The following is a 23298-nucleotide window of genomic DNA, read 5'->3' as shown; positions in this document are numbered from 1 at the left end:
CCATTATATGATAACTAACACAACGAAATTTGTAAAATTACAGTGCACCTTTTATTCATCAGAGGAAGTATGAAAGTAGCGCCAGTGTCGGGGAAGTTGAAGAGCAATCGTTTGTCTTGGTATGGGCATGTAATGCATAGACTGAAAAGTTGATTATAAGAGAAGAGGAACTTGAAACGTGATGCATGGACCGTATAAAAGATTAATCTAGATTAATGGCAAGAAAGAATCAAGAATTAGGTAAATGGAGGAAAAAGTAATATCACTCCGATCTCAAATTATTTATACATGAGAAGGAAAAGCAAATAATGACAGTGCACGTTTATTCAGAATATTTTATACCAACTACAAAGTTGTCTTTATAGACACGTGTCTCGACTACGCACCTCTGGCTGCAAGACGCTGGTTTTGCAAGGTGTTTTCAAGTTTAATGGTCATAACAAAGCAATTGCCACAACTAAATGGTGAACTATGCTTATATCATGGTGCAGTTCTTATCTATAAGCGATGGTGACCACTTTCCATCAGGTTGGTCGTCAGCATATTTGCTTTGCCATTACATTCTCATGAATGCTAAAATGCTTACCTTAATTTTATAGTCTCAATAGTATTTTTTATTGGGGGTTTGGGCTATCATCAGGTGCAGTAGTCTCAATAGTAAGTCCTGTAATATTAATTTTCAGTGAAGTTCAGATGTGTAATAGAATTTAATGAGAAATAATTATGGCAAGATGTACGTTATATCAATATCCAATTTAGCAAATACTATCAGTTCTTTTTAAAGCTCAGGACTTTTTAATTCAACTTATTTTTTTGTGTACCCACGATAATTATAACACTTATCAGGTTTTTATTATTCTGACTATTGTGTCCCTTTATAATATATATATATATATATAAGACTTGGCCAAACCACCGATAAGAGACTAGAAAGCTAAAGCTGAAAATGTCATGTTTAGTTTAAACATGATATTTTCAGGATTACCATTTGGATATGTCGATGCCAGACTTTTATTAGTTAAAAATTACATACATAATCTTAATTAATTATTACCAATTGTACGTCACCTAAATCCATTTAATATCAACAGGCTACTCGCCCTGGTTTCGCACGGGTTTACATCTATTGTACATATATACTACACCTTCCTCGTGAATCACTCTATTCCTAAAAACTGCGTTAAAATCCGTTGCGCAGTTTAGAAGATCTAAGCGAACAGACAGCGGAAGCCACTTCATTTTATGCTAGGTAGAGAAGATTAATTAAACGTAAATTCTAATTTTAATGATTAATTTTTACCGAGGTACATTTTTGCGTTTGCAGAAGAATGAGCTATCCATGTAGACGTGCACAACTCTGTCTACATATTTCAACCGCCAAGCAGCTTCCTACGTATGATGTGTTTCGGTTGAAGGATGAGATATGGCAGTGAAATTACGCATGACATCTTAGTTCTCCGGAAGCAATGGCAATGCATGAGCATATAACGTCCGCAGTGCTGTTAGTGTATGTGTATAGTGGTATAGGTGACAGTTACCATTTAAAATCAGGAAGGCATCTGCTGGTATACTTATTCCAAATACATAAAAATTAGTCCATAATAAACATATTTTTCGGAGTATTATCGGTTTCTTTTATGAAACAAAATATTAAATTCTAAGTTCTAGCAAATGTAAGTAGTATCTACTTACTTATAAGAGTGTATATTTCAACAAATCAACTAATAGTCACAATTTTTTGCATACATCTTAGTAATGTTACCGACGGAAAAGGAATTATTTAAAAAATAATATTTGAGCTGTGTTTCCTAGAAATTTAAACAGTACTTATAAGCAGATACTACTGGGTGTCAGCATTAAAAAAGAAACCTAGCTGAAACCTTGGCGAACTGATAACTTCATAACGGCCAATTGCTAACGCTATGTAAAAGTATGTATACAGGATACCGACATGCCTAAATAGCGCAATGGGTAACACGATATTCTTACCGACACCAAGGTTCAGAGTTCAATATCGACAATCAATCGTCGAGGTAATTTACGAAATTTTTATTTTAGACTATGCAAATATATTTAGTTACCCAATTAAAATGAGTTCAATAGTTGACTATAGATTATAACTACATACATATTTTTTACTTAATAACTTATTTATACTACATACATTTTTACTGATTTTCCAGATGGGTTAGCCAATGTCCTTTAACGTCATTTTGGTGAACACAACTCTCGAACATACGATAATATTTGAATACAACACGGCAGGAGGCGAGCTTGTTTGTCGTCGGAGTTGTGATACGATACGATGAGATACGATAATCTGTAACTCCGGCAAGTGCCTCTAAATAGTGTTGTCATTCCGTAAATATTTTGAAATTTATTCCTTAAAACTGTTTTGTATTAATTGCAGTGGACTATAAATTATTTATTCCTCGATATTCAGATCATCTGTATAAACTTTATGTAGTACAAAATTATACGACTGTATTGTATATTTGATATTATAAACATCTTGTTGTTATAAGTAGGGAAACTAAATTGCTGGCTTCTAAAATGACAAGAGCCGCCTAATTTGTCAATTCGCCGCTTAATTTGTCAAAATTTCGTTTATGACGCATATTACGTCTAAATGTTTTAATAAGATATGCGCATAAAATACCATGCCATAATTCCACGATGTACTAAGATCTTAAAAATACATCAGACCAATATCTCAAATCGAACAGAAGTTACTTTATCATACAAAATTATAGGCGAGTATCACGACACGGTACCTATAGTATTATTCCACGAGTTATTAGGATGCAAGAAACACTGGGAGAGCTTAGGAAAAACTATGCTCAATGTGATGAAGAGGTCGGTGATCGCTGTAGATTTGAGAAACCACGGCGATAGTCCACACGTGAGCTCCCATAAGTATGAGGAGATGGCATCGGATGTATTACAACTATTCAAAAAACTATCAATAAATAACGCCTGTCTTGTAGGGCACAGCATGGGCGGTAGAACTTGCATGTGCTTATCATTAATGGCGGTAAGTAGTGCTTATCTCCTTCTAGTCTTTCTTTTTACTTTTTAATTTAGGTTTATTTGAACAAAGAATAGAAAATTCTATTCTTATTTGTTTTGTTTCACTAATCGGTCGTCAGAGGCAATAAATAGCTTCTAAAAAATATAATACAATTAATTGTTTTTGTAAAAGAGGGCAATAAAAACAATAACTACTTATTATTTTGCAATTTTTTTCTGATTAAGATTTAAATTGCATATTATTTCCATATAATATTAGTTTCACCCATCTACATTACTGTGCTGTCTTTTTTATACACTGACGGCGGACAAAACACAGCCTATGAGAGCCTTAAAATAACTTAGTATTTACTATATTTACTACCTGACTAATTATTTTTAAGCTGGCTTTATGTCATGGTAATACGACGCCTTTAAACTACAGCACAAGTTGCAAGATACCACTAACATAATTAATAATGTTTATAAATTTATTCCAAAGCCGCATCAAGTATCTGAGCTTATCGTCGTCGACACATCGCCAATATCGACAACATCTCATTTAACGGACTATTATCCTAAAGTTCTAGCAAATATGAAGGCTGTGGACTTTAAACATTCAAAAACAGTGAGCAAAGCAAGAAAAGACGCTAAAAGAGACTTGAAACAATCAATTACAGATGATACCACTTTATTCGTAGTGTTGTCCAATGTGAACATAAAAAAAGACGGGACCATAGGTTGGACGTGCAATGTGGACGTTCTCATAAAACATTTCAAAGATATAGCAATGTTTCCAATAAGCACGAGGATGAAAAGATATAACGGACCAACTTTATTCATTGGAGGACAGTTTTCAGAATATATACCGTAAGACTGAGTAGCTATAGCTACACATTTTTATACTATCTATAGGTAGGTAGGTTTATTTAACTTTTATTGAATCTTGTTTCTTTAAGGACCTTTAATTTTCTTTCATTACTATGAAATGTAACAACCTCGGTGGTCTAGTGATTTTACACGCCGTTTTATTTCTTATGGTCTCGGTTTCAAACTAGTACGATGTAAACTTTTTTGTATACCTATATGTGATTGTTTCTTTTTATCCGGATGTTGGTTTTTTGTAAATATTATATATCTTAATAATATTATAAACACGAAAGTTTGAGAGTATGGATGTTTCTTACTCTTTCACGCAAAAACTACTGAACGGATTTTAATGAAACTTTACAGTGATATAGCTTATACATCAGAATAACACAGAAATTTCACGCGTAAAACCGTGGACACAGCTACAGCTTACAGAAAGTACTAAAAATCTTTTTATATATGTAGCTTAGCAAAGGGCGGCCTTATCTCTAAAAACAACTTTTAACAGATAACCGGTGAATTGATTTGTGTTATTAATTATTTATTCATCGAAAACATACTACATTTCATTCAATTTTAACATTAATTAGGTGTACTCCTTAACTTGTAATACACACAATAGAATAGGTGTACTACATTTTTATTTAGGTGGATACGTGTGACACGTAATTCTTGCGTGCTAGTTGTATCTGTCAAAGCGTAGTACCAAATGAGGTACAGAATATTTATCATTACGTTTTATTTATTTCAGACCGGACGATTTGACGGGAATTCGGACACTGTTTCCGCAAGCAGTTATCCAGTACGTGCCAAAGGCCGGCCATAATGTTCAAGCCGATGATCCCAAGACGTTTCTCGAGTTGGTCATTACATTTTTAAAAAATACTCCAGATATCAAATAAATTGCTTTACTCGTCCTAAATTAAGCAGTTTCGTTAATTAATTCTTTATGTATCTAAGTTGTTTTAACGCCTATGTTTTTACGATAGCTTGACTGCTTCATGAGAGCTTCATTGTGTTGTGTGATACACACACAATATATATTTCGTAAAAAATCAAAAAGGTCAAATAATTCATTTTACTCCAACTCCGATTACTGTACAACCTTTTTTATTTCCGCAATAACAGTTTTTAGTCCTTCAATCAACATGACAGATGTCTAATGTCTGTCTGTCTGATGTTACTGTTATTTTATTATAAACAAATTGTTATTAAATTGTGTTCAATATATAATTTAATATTCAACTCAATTCAATAGAGAATGGAATGGATATATTGTACTTTCGATATTATGTTTCTTCTTCAATGAAGTATATTTATAACATCAGTCATATCCGTAAAAGGTCAGCCGTTGATTTAGCTCATATAATCCACGGCAAGAAGCCTAAAGAAGGTACACCAATATTTATATTACATGGATTATTGGGCGCAAAAAAAAATTGGGAGAGTATGTCGAAAAAAATTGCTTCTAGTATGCAAAAATCTGTAATAGCTATAGATGCTCGAAATCATGGAGAAAGTCCACATGATCCGTCGCATACTTATCTCAACTTAGCTTCTGATGTTGTTCAGTTAATGAATAAATTGTCAGTGAAGCAAATAGATATTATTGGACACAGCATGGGCGGAAGAACCGCGATGGTGGTTGCTTTAACTGAGGTGAGGTTTTATTACTTTGTTCATTATATTATATGTGTTAGTTATATTTGTATCTTATGTATGTACTGGCTGTGCCCGCAACTTTTCCCGCGTGGACCGCAAAGGACCACAATATTCAGCCGTGGTAGAATTTTTCTCTTCTTCTTCGGCTTGTAGTAATAACATACCTGTAATTTATATTATTATATAGAATCAGTCGGCAATAATACTTATAAGGTAGGTAGTATCGAGAGGTACTAAGTTGGGAGAGGACATCTTTTTTTTTATTTTCTCCAACAAAGTTGCAGAATTCAATCCCATAAGTGGAATATTATATATATATATATAATTGCGTTTAACAGCAGATATTCGTATAACAATACACAGTGAAAAAAGATTTTAAATTTTTTTAATATGTTTTGTAGTCTACAGTCTATGTGTAAGTGTGTTTGTAAACACAATACACAAAAATTATAACTTGGTATGTAAGCTAAGAAAGCTGCATTCAAAGTACAATGGAGCCTACGTTAGACTTCTTCCACTGTACCACTGATATTATCTTCATATCCTGTGCGAAGCAAAGGCGGCTCTTAGTATAGAAAAATATTTTATCAAGTTTATGCATACACTGTTCATGTGTTCGTGATTTCAGCCATTGAAAATATCACACTTGGTCGTAGTTGATATATCGCCAGTGCCCACGACTATTGTTTTGGACAGTGTCTTTCCAAAACTCCTAGATTTTATGAAAACCATTAAATTCCACTATTTTAAAAACTTAGTTGAGGCGAGAGCTGATGTTAAGAAAAAACTTATGGCTTCGGGAGTTATTGAAAATGAAGGAATGTCAAATTTTATCCTTATGAATATTGGCACAAAACCGGATAAGTCTATCGGTTGGAATTGTAATATACCTGCATTGAAAGAGAACTTTAAATACATTGCAACGTTTCCGACTGAAGTATCAGGAAAACAATATTCAGGACCCACTTTGTTTATTGCTGGAAAAGAGTCTAGTTACATTCTGTAAGTATGTCTCGTACAACCATTAGGTACTATGCTTTATGTATCAAATAATATAAGACAAAGTGCAACGAAATTTAAAAAAATCGTAACGTTTTTTAGAAATATTTTTATATCGATCGTTCAAGACAGAGTTATAAGTCACTCCTGCGAGCTAGAAGATTGCCATAAGGCAGAATCAGCCGAAATTAATTAAGTGTAAACTCTGATTTCCAGAAACGGTAGCTTTATTTTTGTTTTCAGACCTTCACACATTGATACCATTTTAAAGTATTTCCCAAAGGCAGAGCTCAAGTATGTTCCAGGAACGGGACATAATGTGCATGCTGAAGACCCTAGCACATTCTATAACTTAGTCACACAATTCCTATCTAAATAAATTTATGTTTTTAAATATATATATTGTTCTATTTCTAATAGTTGGTGACTTTTTTGTAGAAATTTGTCATACAGTTCGTTCGTTGGGCGGATGACGACATATTAAGACAAAATTAGAAATTGGGTGGATTTACGTAAAACCGAACGGTCTTGCAAAAACGATTTTGCTGTAGTTGTGGACATTATAGAAAAATATTATTACATTATAATGTACATATATTGATATTACTTTATTTAACATATCAGTAATTAATAACATATGACATTAGGAATTTTTTGACAACTTTAAATTTTATAAAAATATTATAGTATAGTTTATAAATAAATATTTAAAATTTCTTGTATGCATTTGAAAGTGCTCTTGTAGCAAAATTTCCCGGAAAGAAGTTGTCAATAATTTACAAGTATAATTCATCAGTTCTGTCAGTCGTCTCATCAGTCGGATTCATTGTATTATTATGGCTGTATGGGCGCAGTTCCCTTTGCCTTTCCTATAAAGGATAAACAGAACAAAAAAAAAGTATTATTATTTAATTATTTTTATTTAGTCATAACATAATTTTTATAAATCTTTTTACATCAAAATTATCTTTAATTTTTTAACAATACCATCAATTACTGTCTCTAAATAAAATGCTTGTAACTAAATTATGTCCTAGAAATTTGTTCATCGTACATAGTACAAAATTAATGCCGCATATTTTAAGAAGAAATTATGCGTCCAACTTTGATAATTCAGACACGGTAGATTTGGCTTATGCTTCCTATGAAAGTACTTCTGACTGTGAGATCTCGTCGAGACCACCTTTAGTTATTCTGCATGGGCTATTGGGTTCGAAAAATAATTGGAACAGTATGAGTAAAGCAATACATAGAACGACTGGGAGGAAAGTTATTAGCGTAGACGCTAGAAACCACGGAGACAGCCGGCATTCAAATCAGCACACCTACATACACATGGCACACGACGTGATGAAACTCTTGAAGAAGTTGGAGTTATCGAAAGTTTCTGTTCTTGGTCACAGTATGGGTGGCCGCACTGCCATGGTGTTGTCCCTACTATGTGTAAGTTGTACGTAGTTTTTTTAAAGTTTATTTTTTTAAGAATCTGTACCTATCACTATTAGCCATCTGCCGCTAATTATACCTACCTATTTAATTATCCATTATTATTAATTATTATAGTATCACACTATATCGGTCTTCTTGTTGGATGTTCTAAATTTTGTAAAAAAATATAGCAAAGAGACATTTCATTCATCATTAATTAAGTAATAAACAATAAGTATACCAAAATAATTACTAGATACCTATAATTCATATCACATACAAAATATAATATGTAATAACAAAATTAAATATGTAAATAGAGTAAAATGTATAATTTCAGTCGGACCTAATATCAAGCATGATAGTAGTAGATATATCACCAGTGAAGACGAGTCCACAGATCTTCTCCATGGCCAACTTATTTGATGCAATGAGCTCTGTTTCAATAAGGTCTGGAATAGCAATGTCCAAAGCAAGGAAACTAGCTGATGAGCAGTTGAAAAGTATAACTCCTGATGTGAATTTGAGGAATTTTTTAATAACTAATTTGGTCCAAACAAACTCTGGATCATATACATGGAGAGTGAACCTACCAGTTCTAAAAGATAACTTCCAATCACATATATCTTCCTTCCCATCAAACTTAAGAGGCCTACAATACTGTGGACCAACTCTATTTGTGGGTGGATCATTATCAGATTACATTGGGTAAGCATTACATAGGTGAATTCCTCCTCCCCCCATACTTCAATTTATCTGTTCTTAGTATAACAAAATTTACTTCTAAAAATAAACATTTATTATTTTTACAAAGTGTGTAGAATTAATAAATGCAAAATATCTTTTTTTGGTATCTGAAATTCATATAATTGAATTTAAATAAGTAAATTATATACTTGCTAAAATTAATATTTAGTATTATTTTTTTGTAACAATTTAATTTATTTAGTAATTTATTCAACATTTTTTACAGAAAAAATGATTTACGGGAGATACAAGAATTCTTCCCATTAGCTGAATTAGTCTTTATAGAAGGCGCAGGCCACTGGGTGCACAGTCAGAAGCCAGAGAAATTTCTAGATACAGTCTGTAAATTTTTAGATGAAAAGTAATTATGCTATTATATAGTATAATTTATTGTGATTGTTTAAATTGATAGATACAATTGTGATTTTAAATAGTTGTTGTTGATGTGCCATTTATTGTTGTTAATTTAAAGTTATACATATTATAGTAAAGTTATATAAAAATTACAATTGATATTATTATATACCTATCTACTTCTAAGTGGGTTCATTGAGTACTGTACTGGTTTTAAAGGTGAGAATGGCAAAGAAAATGCTGAATATTGTGATTCAATCCTAAAACGCAATGTGTCTGTTACTATTACAATGCTTCTATCAGAAGGACAGTAATGTCGCCTCTATTTTTACAATTACTTACCATATAGGCTCACTGCGGAGACCATATACTTTGGTGGATGTACTTGATTGCCATCCTCAAAAAGCAAAATAAATTCACCATATGTCGCGGCGTTATCTACATTAGAAGGTATTTAATTCATACAAGTATTCAATGTGACTAGGACAAAATTTGACATGAAACATGATATTAATAAGTCCTATTAATTAATATTATAAATGTTTGCGAGTATGGATGGATGTTTGTTATTCTTTCACACAAGAACTACTGAACGGATTTTGATGAAACTTTACAGCATAGAGCTTATACATCAGAATAACACATGGGGTATAAATTTTACGCTGGAGAAGCCGCGGGGACAGCTAGTTATGAATAATTTAATCCATATATCGAATCCGTTCCACCTTGATTGAATAACAAACAACCAAAAATGTTTGCAAACCCTCACATTAATTAATATCAAGAAGAATTTTAATAAAGAATTGATACTTTAATAAAACTAATAATTAAGTTTACACGTAAATTATAACTGTTATCCTTGTTTTAGCTATTTCACGCTAGTTTGGGAGTCAGGACTGCAACAAACTCAAATACACTAATGGTTTAAATAAAAAATATTAGTTTACGAAACACCGCATTTACTCAGGATTGAAGTTGTGTCCCCTTAAAAAATAATTCATATTCACAATGACATAGTAACAGGGTCTGATAACAGGCCGTAGTTACTGTAGATTAAAATAGGTAAAAGCATACCGAAACATTGATAGTGGATGTGGTTCGTTGGAGGAAATTGACTAATAATTAACTTATCAGTAGATAAGTTAATTCTCACGTTGGCGAATATTTTTTTGCCAGAACAACAAATTGTCATCAGCATGCACCGTGAAAAGTACCAACCATGTCATCATGTAATGCTAGTAGTACCTCATATGCGTTGGCATTTCGGACTCCGGATGACTAAGACATCATACGTCTGTACCTTGTGATTTCCCTATCTTATTTCAACCTTCAACTGAAAGCAAGCTGTTTGACAGCACAAATATGAGAGATATACCTCATATTTACTTCGCTCGATAAACGCAGGTTCGATTCCCGCACATTTGAATTGACTGTTTAAACTTAGGTCATTTACTACTGACTGCGCCCGTGTCTTTGTGGATGCTATTTAGTTTATAAATACGCATTACTGCGTTTTTTTTTTACTTTATGTGTGTGTGAATAACATTAAAAAGTTATAAAAAGCCAATAAAATATTATAGTGAAAACCGCATTCAATTTATAATGCCATTGATATATATATATATATATATATACATAATATAATAAACCTACAGATGTATAAAAAATATTTATTTTTTAATACACTTATGTATGATATATAAAATGCTAATAACATTTTACAAATAAAAAGCGAAAGTTATAAGTTCATACAAACTTACATTTTGTAATTAAGTATGAAGTTTTCTTCTATGAGAATTGATTAGTTTGGTCACCCCTGTATTCATTCAAACTAATCATGATTTCGCACAAAAAATATCTGCCTAATTATACCAATACTTTGTGGTTGGTGTGGTTTTGCACTCCGCGTACAATGTTGCACCCCAGACCATAAATAATTTTATATAAAAAAGACACATTCATTGAATATGCTATTCCAACTTCACAGTACGCTGTGAAGTGAGTTTTTTTAAGTATATAAACAAATATTATAATTATCATTAAACATTAAATTATATAATCATATTATTGAAATCTAATAAATAAAATTCGTTACAATGGCGGACCGTGTAAAGAGTTTCCAACTCTTGTTTGATCGTCCCAACGAACCTTTGATCACACCCAAAGGCGAAAATGGAGCAATATTCCAACTTACTCAAGATCTTTTGGTGAGTTACAAATAACTATACTACTAGTACTTAAGTATATTTAATGTATAGTGTATTTTACTCACTAAGGTAGACTCTGTACAACTGTCTGCGTCAGTACCTCGGTCTTACCCATCAGCCACCATGCAAGTTTGCTTTGTGAAGTGTTTCTGTTGAAGGGTGATATGCTACTAAAATGATGGGTATGGAGGCATGTCACATTCGAACTCAATGACAACAGAGAAGTGGTACAACGGACACTATATGACATGATATCCGTGTTGCTGTTAGATATAGGTATAGGTAACACTTGCTACTTAAAATATGGGCCAAGAACTTGTTTATCATTTTAATTATATAAAAAAAGGTATTATACTAACATTTTGTTCCAATAAAGACTAAAATCAATAGCGAAATTGTAATATTGGAAATAGAACCTTGTCTCATCTACGTTTATGTAGGTACTTATTTGGTATATATTTTTGAATCTCAGTATCCTTCAGTCTATTCTCTATAATACAATGTACTTGCATCTAACAAATTACCCAAAATTAACATTATATTATCGACAGCGAAAATAGTTATTCGGTGAAATTTCTCTAAAAAGCAAAGAGTATCTTTTAAAATAACTTTTAGAACGTTTCTACTAACTGCGAAATTACATGACATGAATTTAGTATGAAAATTAATCGATTTAGCATGAGTGGTATTACGTATGTCACATGACAATGTGATGTCCCTGTTTATGTATATAAGCGACGGTTGGCGCTTACCATCAGAAGGGTCGTTAGCTTGATTGCCCTTCCAATTACATAAAAAAATTATAAAGTGTGACAATTGCAGAGATAACTTTGTCACTCTTTTTGCTTCCATTTTGATATATTTAGGATTTTTTTATTCAAAACAATATTTGCAATTTACATAAAAAATTACAAAGTCTTTTTGTAAAGGTTCTGTTCTATGAGTATTCGACCTGGCCTTCTCCTTAGTATACCTTTTATAATATAAGATGTAGAGGATATAAACGCACTTATATGAAGCCCGTTTTTTTTTAAATATGTGTCAGCCCGTGGACTATGAGGACAATGGAATCGCGCTAAATAATCGTTTCGGTGAGGACGCGGATGAGAAGATCTCATTGAAACCATTATCCAATCCTCCGCAATTCCCGATAGCGTCGCAACTGCCTACCGATGCCGACTTCTCGCTGTTCCTGCCAAAGCATCAGGAGATGGCCACCGAAGTTATTGACACACTCATGAGTAAGTATGATGTCCAAGATTATTTATTACTGTTCAGTTTTTATACTGGTTGTACTTTATAATTTCAATTCAACTTGTATATATATTAAAGTATACTCCATTAGTAGTATAGTAGACGTGTTACCTAGTATGACACTATAAATGCGATTTTGTTTGGTATACTTTCATATTTTAATGGATTAATTAACATATCAAAAAACCGAGTGCCATAAAGACAAGTCCATAATAAATAATAAAACAACTATTTTCCTACTTAAATCATAGGCTTTTTATTCATACTACAAACAATATACATATAACATTTATTATACTATTTACAAATAATTCGTACGATTCAGATATTCCTGAAAACCAGTTAGATGATCTACTGTCATCGTGTGTTTACGCTAGAGGACGTCTTAACCCACAGCTATTCAACTACTGTTACTCAGTTGTGCTGATGCATAGGTATGTAAAATAAATAATTTATAAATAGATTTTAAGATCTTATTAATTTTAATTTAAAGCCAAGTTACACAAGAGTAATACACATTTACAATTGCAGAGATAACTTTGTCACTCTTTTTGCTTCCATATTGATATATTTAGGATTTTTTTTATTCAAAACAATATTTGCAATTCTGAGTCTATAAACTTACTTTTATTTAAGTGTCATTAGAACTAATGTAATAGGTAGGAAAGTGAAAACTGCCTTTGTATTCCATAATTTAAATAGCATGTGTCTAATTATATTCATATCTCATTATACATATGATTATCATAAACTAATTTGTTACAGACGTGACACCAGAAATGTACCAATCCAAAACTTTGCAGAGACATTCCCATCCAAGTTCTTGGACTCACAAGTATTTGCTCAGGCGCGCGAGACAGCCGCAGTATTCCCCCGTGGGGTTCCAGTAAGAATCAAATCAAATTATATTGATATCAACTTGTGACTTATTAATACAATGTTAATTGGTATAACAAGGTCTGGCTATAAAATTTTCTTACATGTTGCAAGCAGTTGCTATTTTATTATTTCAACATAATTAACTATGGCATTAATGTGCCAAATTATGATAAGATCAGTCAAAATGCTAGAAAGAAATTAATATAAATATGCTACTACAACTTATATGAGATTTGCCATATTTTGTATTCCTTAGTAGTTGTTGGAATTTAAGATATTATTTACTTAAAATGTCTTTTCCTTTGCCACCACAACAGTTATCACATTTTTTATCTGTACCCGAACAGAGAAGAGGTTTATAATTAGGCGTCCATGGTCCAAGGCTATCATTTGAATAGAAATCCATAGGATATGTGCCATCTCTCATGAGCCATTTACTATTACCCAATGTAACAGAAAATTCATATGGAGTCAGCAATGGCTTAGAAAATGCTGTACCCCAGTCAATTGATAAGCGAGGGCAAGCAACTTGAACGAAAGCATCTAATTTAAATAAAGACAACTTACTGGGAAAAATCTCTGATAGTAATATTTTCACATATTTCCTATTTGAATTTTGAATTTGTTTCTCTAAGTTGCTTAGTACTTTAGTGCTCCCTTGCCTACCGAGGGTGCCCAATATAAGACCAAAGCTACCTGACTCCTCTGCTATTTTAATCTGATTCTGTCTATTAGTTTGCATAAGTTCATGTTCATATAACTCTGATGTAAACTTCTTATCATAGGGGTCATACTTGTAGGCAGGTATATTTGGATTAGCTATCATGATAGACTCTAAGTGAAACCTACCATCACCTAAATATATTATAACATCACTATTTAATTTGGGTGCAGTGCAACCTAATATTTCACCAGGTGACAGAGGCTTGCACTGTGGAACAGTAACTATATACTCTTCACTTCGAAGGTTTTTAGCAACAGAATGTAGAGTCGTCACAAACTGTATTGTACTAACTAATGCTAGGTGTGTTCTTATAGGAAAATTTAGTTTAATTGTTTCTACAAAGTGAGAGGGATCTATTTTGATATCAACAAATATATAAAGCACCTTGACATCACTAGTTTGATCTATGGGTATCAGGCAGGAGTGTCCATAGTGCACGAGTAGATCGACGCCAAGTGCTATTGCAGTGTAGTCATCTATGCAGCATGCTCCGTAGGTCACGTCGCCCATTATCACAGTGTCCGCATTCGTAAAAGCCTCTATAATATCGCATAGCGTTGTTGCGAACATTGTGAGACCTAAAATTATACATTAAAATTTTAAAAATATTACTACAGGTCGTATTATAATAGTAAAGTTATTAAACAATTAGAGTAAAAAATCTTACCTTCTGGCATTTGTAACGCCACTCTTTTCGCATTCAGGGACTGTATCCTCCATATCGTCTTGTGAACTTCAAAGTTATAGTTTTGTGGTAATGATTCACACGCTATGTTCAACAAAGGGTTCTTCAACAATTCATCAGGAATTTTATTTACTGATCGTATATTAGGTTTGAAAGTTTTTCTTTGCCCTTCGGGCTTTGCTCGGACTACAACTACACCTGGATTTAGAGCAAACTCTTCCATTTGATCATTTATAAAACACACATCACACAAGATAAAAATTTAATTTTATAAATAAATCAGCAGGTTACTTTTAAATAACAATCAACACGCGCGCAGTATTCTTATATGGCCTACGTGACTTTTGCAAAAGGAAACGTTCCGTTAATTGTTTAAGTTTGCAAAAGCATCATTCTGCTTCTACGGTAGCAAGATTAATTGTACTATAGAAATATGTAAGATATGAACTAGGTCATAGATTAGAAAAAAAAAGGACATTATCATCAGTTTTTGTTTTATAATATACAGTAATAAATATTTTAAAATTTCTAAATTAGCACCAAAATATTTTCAGCTTATAAAGGATTGTAACTAATTGACAATGTGTTAAACTGTCATGTCAATGTCACACAAAAGTGTCAATGTCGTCACAATCAGTGTTGCCAGTTCAAAGTATTTTACTTTTTATTCGGTTAAATATATATTGCAGGTTTCATATTAACAATAGGTTTTGTTGTGAATATGAAACCTGCATAAAGTTATAGTGTTTTACTTATTTTGCGACATTACAAAATTTTCACCCTACAGATACTCCTATGATTCTACTATAATTTCAGCGTACTCCGATCATCATTCCAAGAGATTATACTGCGACGGATCTGGAAGAAGAGCACCGGCTTGCATACTGGCGTGAAGATATTGGGATCAATTTACATCACTGGCATTGGCATTTGGTGTATCCGTTTACGGCCAGCGACAGAGCCATCGTCGCTAAGGATCGTCGTGGAGAATTATTCTTCTACATGCATCAACAAATCATAGCCCGGTACTTATCTACTTATTTATTTTTATAACAACTTGATAGAATAGAGCTTTTAAAAACGATTTGTATGTTTTTTTTTTTAATTTTTACTCTATTATAAATTAATCGAAAATGTTTTCTATTTACCTGAATAAAGGGGAACGTAAGAAATGTTTCATTTCTTTCTAGATTTATTATGTTACGTAATATCTTCGTCAGAATGAATACTATTTTTATTTTTGAACAAAATAAAAAAATAGTTACAATGAATACGATACATACATGCGTTTTTAAATAAATGTTTTGTTTGTTTTACCTCGGTGGCCAATGACCTAGCAATTTAGCAATCTACTAATTAAATATTAACTAGTATTAATTGAAATTAATTGTATTCTAGTATGTCTATCAGTTGTATAGAACCTATCATAATACATTATTTTTTAATTTAACAGTTTCAATTGCGAGCGGATTAATAATTCTCTAAAGAGAGTAAAAAAATTTAGTAACTGGCGTGAGCCGATACCCGAAGCTTACTTCCCGAAGTTAGACAGCCTAACATCATCTCGCGGCTGGCCCCCGCGACAGGCTAATATGACATGGCAAGATCTAAACCGTCCCGTAGATGGATTGAACGTCACTATTTCTGACATGGAACGCTGGAGGAGGAACCTGGAAGAAGCTATCTCAATGGGAGTTGTCACATTGGTAACTAGTGTTGAATAGTTTTCAGGAAACTGAACAACTTTCCACAAGAGGCGAATAAATTGTGGTCTTGTAATAAATTGTGAACTTGTGGTCACGTGATCTATTTAGTACCTATGGAAGTTTAAAATATTTAAATCCCTACTTTTTGGGGAAATTTACTCATTTTCACGAAAACTGTTATTGGTTTGTTATTTGGTCTCTGTAGATTTTATTACTAGACTTCCATGATGCGATTGATAATTTTATGTAGGTATTTCATTAAAATTGATAAAAAATATATTTCATTGAAATTTTATCTATAATAATTAATATTATCATTGGGTATCATTCAGAATGTACTTTAAGCAAATTATGTATATTCAATCTCTGAAATGGCTGGACCGATTTTGATGGGACTTTTGTTGGCAGGTAGCTAATGTAATAAGGAGTACTTAACTGAGGCTACGTTTATTTTAGAAAAATTCTCTAACTTCCACGCGAATGAAGTCACGACTACAGCTAGTTATAAATAACATAAATGTAGGTATTTAAAATTAAAATTTAATTGGACATTCGGTGTATGAGTTGAATCGATTTACCGAGTTTTCTTATTTTCTACTTTTAGTAAAGCACACTTACGCTATTGAAATTCAATTACTATTACTTTATTGTTTTTTGTATGTTAACAAAAATACCTACTTTCAGCCGAATGGATCAACGCAACCTCTAGATATTGACACGCTGGGTAACATGGTGGAGGCTAGCATCCTGTCTCCCAATCGGGAACTCTACGGAAGTGTACACAACAATGGACACAGTTTCTCTGCATACGTCCATGATCCGAGCCACCGCTATCTCGTAAGTAATATTTTTATATTCTATACCACTGCCTCTTGACAAGTTATAGGATGTACTTTTTATATTCTACTAGCTGACCAGCATATATTGTTTTGCAATATAAATTAAAATCGCCATTAAAAAATAAGAGTGTTTTTTGTTAAAAGGTAGAAGGGTGAAAAATTTTGTATGTATTCTTTAATGCCACGTTATAAATAATAATAAAAATAGTCCAAAAATAAATGTTAGGGATGGAGAACCCTTATAACTTAGGGATATGAAAAGTAGATAGTAGCCGATTCTCAGCCCTATAGAATATGCATATAAAATTCTGTAAAAATTGGTCAATTTGTGACACGAGGATTTTATATATTAGATTTGTATTTTACTGGAATGGCAAGCTCATAGCACTACAGTCCGTCACATCATCAACGCCGATACGTTACGCATATGTGCCACAACGTGTGACGGTACCATATGTTCTTGCTTTGCCATTCCTAAGGACCAAGTTATTATGCCTTTGTACTCTGTAGCTTCACTGGTATATCTCATCCTTGCAACAACAAATTATTAGGCGGCTGAAGTAGCTGAGACAGGGGTACCCATTGTTGACATTGTAGTCTCTCGCTCTTACCACACTATTGTAACTGAAATAGGAATCTTTCGGCGTGATCGCCGATGAAGCTACAACGATGCGCGATCCATTCTTCTACCGCTGGCACGCGTGGATAGACGATCTCTTCCAGAAACACAAAGAATCCAGCTTCGTACGCCCGTATAGTCGCTCCGAGGTAAGACGAAATTATTTAATCCGGTACATAGTAATTTACAAATTCTGATAAATTATCAATAATTTACGTTGCGACCTAGTGCTTTACTTTCCCGACTTGTCAACTGGATTGTGCTAACTTACATATTTCATATTGATTTCTACAGCAATATATACATACAAGGATAAAACATTCTTCAGTTATCCGTGAGACTACGATGTGTGCGCCATTTGGTCCGTCAGACTCAAATATACCCAGCGAGATACATGTCAAGTGTTGCGTATATTTCGCTGAGTATCTCTGTGACTACACCATCTTTAATAATTGCAACGCCTATTTTTTATCTTTGAATGTTATTTTGCAACTTTATTACACGTATTGTATTACAGTTGGAGAATCCTGGTGTCCAAGTGACTTCAGTAAGTATAGAAACACAGGGCAGTCCGCAGAATGTTCTCAGTACATTCTGGATGTCTAGTGACGTGGACCTCTCCCGAGGACTGGACTTCTCCAACCGTGGTCCCGTGTACGCACGGTTCACCCATCTTAATCACAGGCCTTTCCGATACGTGTGAGTAATGAAAAACACCTAAAAACTAAACCTATAGTCAGTGGCGAACTAAGGCTAAAGCGGGCCCTAAGCAATATTATAATTCCGGTCCTATTTTTAAGTCACAGTTTTAAAAATTACGGGCGCTAGGCACCTGCCAAGGTTGCCTAGGCCTTAGTCCCACCCTGTCTACATTTTTCTGAAAAAGTAAAACAAGAAATTACTGAACATCCTTACATATCGCGCTCTAAATAATAAAAGCATTGATTAACAATAACAGGGAAAATACACTTTGCTAATACTTCAATTTTCCAAACCGAGTTACTGTGATGGTTTTTCAACATACCTTTAGATCTTTTAGGGTGGACATAATATGCCTATGATTTCAGATAGGCGAGACTTCTAATAATCACTATTGCGTATTTACAGCATCAATGTGAACAATACGGGCAGCGCCCGGCGCACCACAGTACGGATTTTCATCAGCCCGAAGTTTGATGAGCGCAATTTAGCGTGGTCACTGGTTGACCAAAGAAAGATGTTCATAGAAATGGACAGATTCGTAACTCCATGTAAGTATTTTATTTATTTATTTATAGCTGTAATACTGATGGTAAAGTTAATATTGGTTTTGTTTATTGCTATTAAACTGTCTAGGGTTGTCAGCTTGCCCTAAGGCATAGAACTTTTTTATTTGGAATGAAATTATGAGTGTTAGGTTTTAAGTAAAAAATGTTAACAATTTCAGTGAATGCTGGTCAGAACACCATCACGCGTCAATCTACGGAGTCGACGTTTACGATTCCATTCGAACAGACGTTCCGTGATCTATCGGTTCAAGCTGATGACCCACGTCGTGCCGACCTCGCGGCATTCAACTTCTGCGGATGTGGATGGCCTCAACACATGCTCGTTCCTAAGGGAACGGAGGCTGGAGCGCCTTATGCGTTGTTCGTTATGCTCTCTAACTACGATTTGGACCGGGTACGTTTTTCTTATGGACTGATGAAATGAACGAAGAATGGATGTAAAGTGACAACAGTAAACCGTTGCTTCACGAATATATCGCCATGTAATCCGTGGGTATTATCAAGGAACAAGTCTCATACCTCTCCACCTTGTTACTTCACTGCCTAATCTTACCCTTAAACCACAAACACAAAACAGTTTACCCCGATAAAATTAATGAGCTCATCTATTTAGCATCGCAATCTAGAACCCAAAACGATGTTAAAATATTGTCTGTTTGTGCGCGCTAATCCAAGATGCCACTTAACCAATTTAGGTGGAGTTTACACTACTGTATTGCGGTAACCTTTGCCTACAATTTAGTTTTGTTTTATTCAGATCGGTTAAAAGGAAAGCTATATGTAAACTATTATTATTCCAAGTATCACGTATACTAAGTCACAGGATGAGCTATTATAATACAGCGTTATTACACAGATTGACGAGCCCGGCAGCGTTGAGATTTCCTGCAAGGAGGCGTCTAGTTTCTGCGGTCTACGCGACAGAAAGTACCCGGACAAGCGCGCCATGGGTTTCCCATTCGACAGACCATCACGCACAGCCACTAACATCGAAGACTTCATATTGCCTAACATGGCACTGCAGGACATCACCATTCGTTTGAACAATGTCACAGAACCTAATCCTAGAAACCCTCAATCCTAAATTGCAACTTTTTTTAGGTACTCATCAAAGTAATGAAATATTACAACAAATTCATATGTAACAGAATACTATGTGAATATGTTTATTTTATTTTTCAAGTATTTAATATTCTTGTGGCATTAATAAAATGAAAGGCTGGTAATTAGGTCTAGGCTTATGTATTAAATATAAATGTACATATTTAATTTAAGATATTTACTGTAAATAATTGACCCTATTTGTAATACTTAATACGATACTGGATTTAGAAATAAAGATATGCAAATACATAAATATGTCTTTATTCCAAAAACCTAACATTACAATTTTCCTTTAGGTATATAAAGAAGAATTTAGGTTTCGTCCTTTTATTATAATTATATTAAAGTAACTTGTATAATAGTGCTATGTATACAATCAAGAAATAAAATGCTTATACCGCCGGCTGTAAAGCCAGATAATTCATTTTTCTTGTTCTCAACTTTGCCTCTATCAATATTTTCTATTTAAGCAATGTGATGTTAAATTCTTGACAACAGAGTTCAAAGCTATGACACCACGTTTTACAGCCTACTGGTAGTTGAACCTGCTGATTGCAGTTCAATACATTTTAAATGGCCTTTTTGAAAACACAATTACTAAATTAGATACTCTAGTGGTTAAAAAAATCACTCCTTAATTAAACTTAGCTTTAAATTGATAAATTAATTTATATCACACCCGTATTTAAGGATTCTGGATTAAGCGAGTTAGGAAAACATAAGAATAATGGGAAAATAATGAATAAAGAAAACAACAAATAATTAATAAAAATATTTATTTGGCCTTAAAATTATGATTCAATATTTTGTGTTCTCTACCCTTGTTTTTTAGTTACCATTATATTACAGGAGCCCATTAAATCTGTAAAAGAAAAAAAATGGTATGAGAAATAGTAATAGTAAATTTGGGATTCAATTAGTATAAATTAAATATATCAGGCCTATCATTTAATATCACGTTATTATCAATATAACACATAATCGGCTCGTGTTAATTCTCATCATGAACTTCAACAAAAATTGTACTAGTGTTTCTAAGGAATTTTTACAATTTGATTTAATTGAACATTAATTAGGTACATGCATAGTTCATAGTATAATGTTTAACCTTTTTATATTGGAACACAGCCAGCTGTTATGACCTGCAAAGAAAAAAAAACTATACTTAATAGGTACATAATAATAGATAATTAAATTTTAACAATTTTCGTTTTTTCAGCCCTATCATTTATTATCACGTGTTATTCATAATTAACACATTTCGGCTCGTGTCTGTTGTCATCATAAAATTATAGAAGTGCATCGGATTATCAAAGACGTCATCGACAAGTTTACTGGCACGCGGTTATCTGAACTAACCAAATATCGTTATCTTCCCACTTGTAGTTTTAAAGAAAAGCTTATCAAAAATCAATATCGCATCGAAGTGTACTCTTATCTAAATAATAAGCTATCTATTGAACGTAGATAATACCACATTAACTTTTAAAAATCTGTCTACTACCACGTGGGTCGCAATTTGAGCATAATAGAAAATTGGAAATAATCAAATTTACGCATGACTAATTTATACTAACATTATGAAATGTAAAAAAAGAATTTCAGGTATGTCTTACCAAATTCACTAATATTTGTTACGATGTAATTTATGAACAATAAATTTTTAACACTGTGCTTTGCAGCTAATTGAAAATGATTGGAAAGCAAAGCATAAGAGCTAAAGAGAAGAACGAAATGAACGAAAGTGTTGCCTACACGCTTTTAAATTTTTGGCTTAAGCTTCAATTTGATAAGTTATAAATCATTGAATGGGCTATGATGGGGCAAAAATTAAAGTATTGGGCTTATTCTCTAATTAAAACGTATGATTTTAATTATAAAATAAGCCTAATAGTTGATTAATTTATTAAGTTATTAAATTTAAGTATTCTGTAATTGGTTATTTATTTACAAACCATTCTCATCCTGAAAAAGACTTCTTGGTAAAGTCGAAACAATTATTGCTAAACACAAAAACATAGTAAATTCATTAAAGTCCGTACATTGTATATATATTTTAAAATATATATGGTACATTATAGTTTATTAATTTTAGTACTTTGCATTCTTTAGCTATACCCAATGCTATTGCTATTAGCGCAGACGGAACCAATACTTCATTGTCAATTTGACATTAAAATACAAGAAATTAAAATGTAAAGTCCTAGAAACTGCTAGATCTACCCCAAAAAGGCTAAGTTAGCAACTCTAAAAAAATGGAATGATTTTTTATGGGTGATATACATCTCCCAAAAAGTCCATCAGTCCAATATAGCTAAACTAAAACGCTTTATAACGAAAACTTTTGAACTTTACGTACTTGCACGTAACATTCAAAATTCAAAAAATATTATTTCATGCTGTAATTTGTATCTCGGCTTATCGGTGTTTTCATTATCTTGTATCAATGGTTCCGTAATTTTTTTTTAAAGATTTCGTGATAATATTGTTAATATTAACACTGATGCTGCATTTGTTGTCATTAATCATCTAATTTTCACATTGATAGATAGAACAACTCTATCTATCTAAAATAGAGAGGATAGTATAAATAGGATGTAAACATCCTGAAAGGCTTGAATTCATTGTGGCAGCGACCAAACGAATAGTCGATTAATTTAGTTTATTAACGGTGTTTTCATCACCCCTTGTTCCGACCTTTTTATGCACACTGTAAATGTTACATATAATATACGTATAATACCACCATTTAATATAAGCAGATATGTATTACTTTTATATCTAATGTATAAAACGATTTCTGAATCTACATCTTACGGAGGGGGCTGAATGAGTGGAAGATTTTATTACAAATTCTATTTCAACGTACCTACGTTATTTTAATTCTAGTTGCCGCCATATTCATCGAAACAACTCTGATCGCAACGCATATCACATGCCCATA

At 32.9% G+C, this 23298-nt stretch overlaps 4 protein-coding genes and 2 long non-coding RNA genes across 6 annotated transcripts; 3 read left to right on the top strand and 3 right to left on the bottom strand.

The window, feature by feature from the left end:
• Positions 1-60: 60 nt before the first annotated feature.
• On the bottom strand, positions 61-2404 carry LOC131846059 (uncharacterized). Its single transcript, XR_009357667.1, has 4 exons — positions 2165-2404; positions 1539-1632; positions 587-664; positions 61-141 (listed from the first exon to the last, which is right to left on the bottom strand). It is a non-coding gene; the product is annotated as an uncharacterized LOC131846059 (long non-coding RNA).
• A 216-nt stretch (positions 2405-2620) lies between these two features.
• On the top strand, positions 2621-6919 carry LOC131848388 (uncharacterized). The gene is made up of 6 exons (XM_059198221.1): positions 2621-3034; positions 3512-3880; positions 4631-4681; positions 5116-5538; positions 6170-6543; positions 6784-6919. The coding sequence occupies exons 1-6, from the start codon at positions 2645-2647 to the stop codon at positions 6917-6919; spliced, it is 1743 nt and encodes a 580-aa protein (XP_059054204.1). The 5' UTR covers positions 2621-2644.
• Positions 6920-7456: 537 nt separating this feature from the next.
• Positions 7457-9170, top strand: LOC131847202 (protein ABHD11-like). Its single transcript, XM_059196693.1, has 3 exons — positions 7457-7983; positions 8309-8676; positions 8942-9170. The coding sequence occupies exons 1-3, from the start codon at positions 7552-7554 to the stop codon at positions 9078-9080; spliced, it is 939 nt and encodes a 312-aa protein (XP_059052676.1). The 5' UTR covers positions 7457-7551; the 3' UTR covers positions 9081-9170.
• Positions 9171-11165: 1995 nt separating this feature from the next.
• On the top strand, positions 11166-20589 carry LOC131847184 (phenoloxidase subunit 2). The gene is made up of 12 exons (XM_059196670.1): positions 11166-11276; positions 12322-12517; positions 12856-12964; positions 13296-13416; positions 15635-15843; positions 16272-16524; positions 17209-17361; positions 17997-18131; positions 18500-18681; positions 19090-19232; positions 19409-19644; positions 20107-20589. Exons 1-12 carry the CDS (start codon positions 11166-11168, stop codon positions 20332-20334), a joined length of 2076 nt encoding a protein of 691 aa, XP_059052653.1. The 3' UTR covers positions 20335-20589.
• Positions 13455-15161, bottom strand: LOC131847194 (2-(3-amino-3-carboxypropyl)histidine synthase subunit 1). The gene is made up of 2 exons (XM_059196681.1): positions 14801-15161; positions 13455-14711 (listed from the first exon to the last, which is right to left on the bottom strand). Exons 1-2 carry the CDS (start codon positions 15039-15041, stop codon positions 13687-13689), a joined length of 1266 nt encoding a protein of 421 aa, XP_059052664.1. The 5' UTR covers positions 15042-15161; the 3' UTR covers positions 13455-13686.
• A 540-nt stretch (positions 20590-21129) lies between the features above and the next one.
• On the bottom strand, positions 21130-22099 carry LOC131847298 (uncharacterized). Its single transcript, XR_009357706.1, has 3 exons — positions 21971-22099; positions 21463-21496; positions 21130-21216 (listed from the first exon to the last, which is right to left on the bottom strand). It is a non-coding gene; the product is annotated as an uncharacterized LOC131847298 (long non-coding RNA).
• Positions 22100-23298: the final 1199 nt, after the last annotated feature.

The sequence above is a fragment of the Achroia grisella genome, unplaced genomic scaffold, assembly GCF_030625045.1.
Source record: "Achroia grisella isolate CSIRO2021 unplaced genomic scaffold, CSIRO_AGI_Agris_v1 utg109, whole genome shotgun sequence".
NCBI classification, from domain to species: domain Eukaryota; kingdom Metazoa; phylum Arthropoda; class Insecta; order Lepidoptera; family Pyralidae; genus Achroia; species Achroia grisella.
The sequence above is the reverse complement of the archived record's forward strand: the minus strand, read 5'-3'. Positions and strand labels throughout refer to the sequence as shown.

Coding starts and splice junctions, on each gene's coding strand:
- LOC131848388 (XM_059198221.1), top strand. CDS start 2,645: ATGCGCATAAAATACCATGCCATAATTCCACGATGTACTAAGATCTTA. Junction 4,682..5,115: donor TTTCCGCAAGCAGTTATCCA/GTACGTGCCAAA, acceptor AATATATAATTT/AATATTCAACTCAATTCAAT. Junction 6,544..6,783: donor AAAGAGTCTAGTTACATTCT/GTAAGTATGTCT, acceptor TTTTGTTTTCAG/ACCTTCACACATTGATACCA.
- LOC131847202 (XM_059196693.1), top strand. CDS start 7,552: ATGCTTGTAACTAAATTATGTCCTAGAAATTTGTTCATCGTACATAGT. Junction 7,984..8,308: donor TGGTGTTGTCCCTACTATGT/GTAAGTTGTACG, acceptor GTATAATTTCAG/TCGGACCTAATATCAAGCAT. Junction 8,677..8,941: donor TCATTATCAGATTACATTGG/GTAAGCATTACA, acceptor CATTTTTTACAG/AAAAAATGATTTACGGGAGA.
- LOC131847184 (XM_059196670.1), top strand. CDS start 11,166: ATGGCGGACCGTGTAAAGAGTTTCCAACTCTTGTTTGATCGTCCCAAC. Junction 12,965..13,295: donor TCAGTTGTGCTGATGCATAG/GTATGTAAAATA, acceptor AATTTGTTACAG/ACGTGACACCAGAAATGTAC. Junction 13,417..15,634: donor TATTCCCCCGTGGGGTTCCA/GTAAGAATCAAA, acceptor CTATAATTTCAG/CGTACTCCGATCATCATTCC.
- LOC131847194 (XM_059196681.1), bottom strand. CDS start 15,041: ATGGAAGAGTTTGCTCTAAATCCAGGTGTAGTTGTAGTCCGAGCAAAG. Junction 14,712..14,800: donor GGCGTTACAAATGCCAGAAG/GTAAGATTTTTT, acceptor GTATAATTTTAG/GTCTCACAATGTTCGCAACA.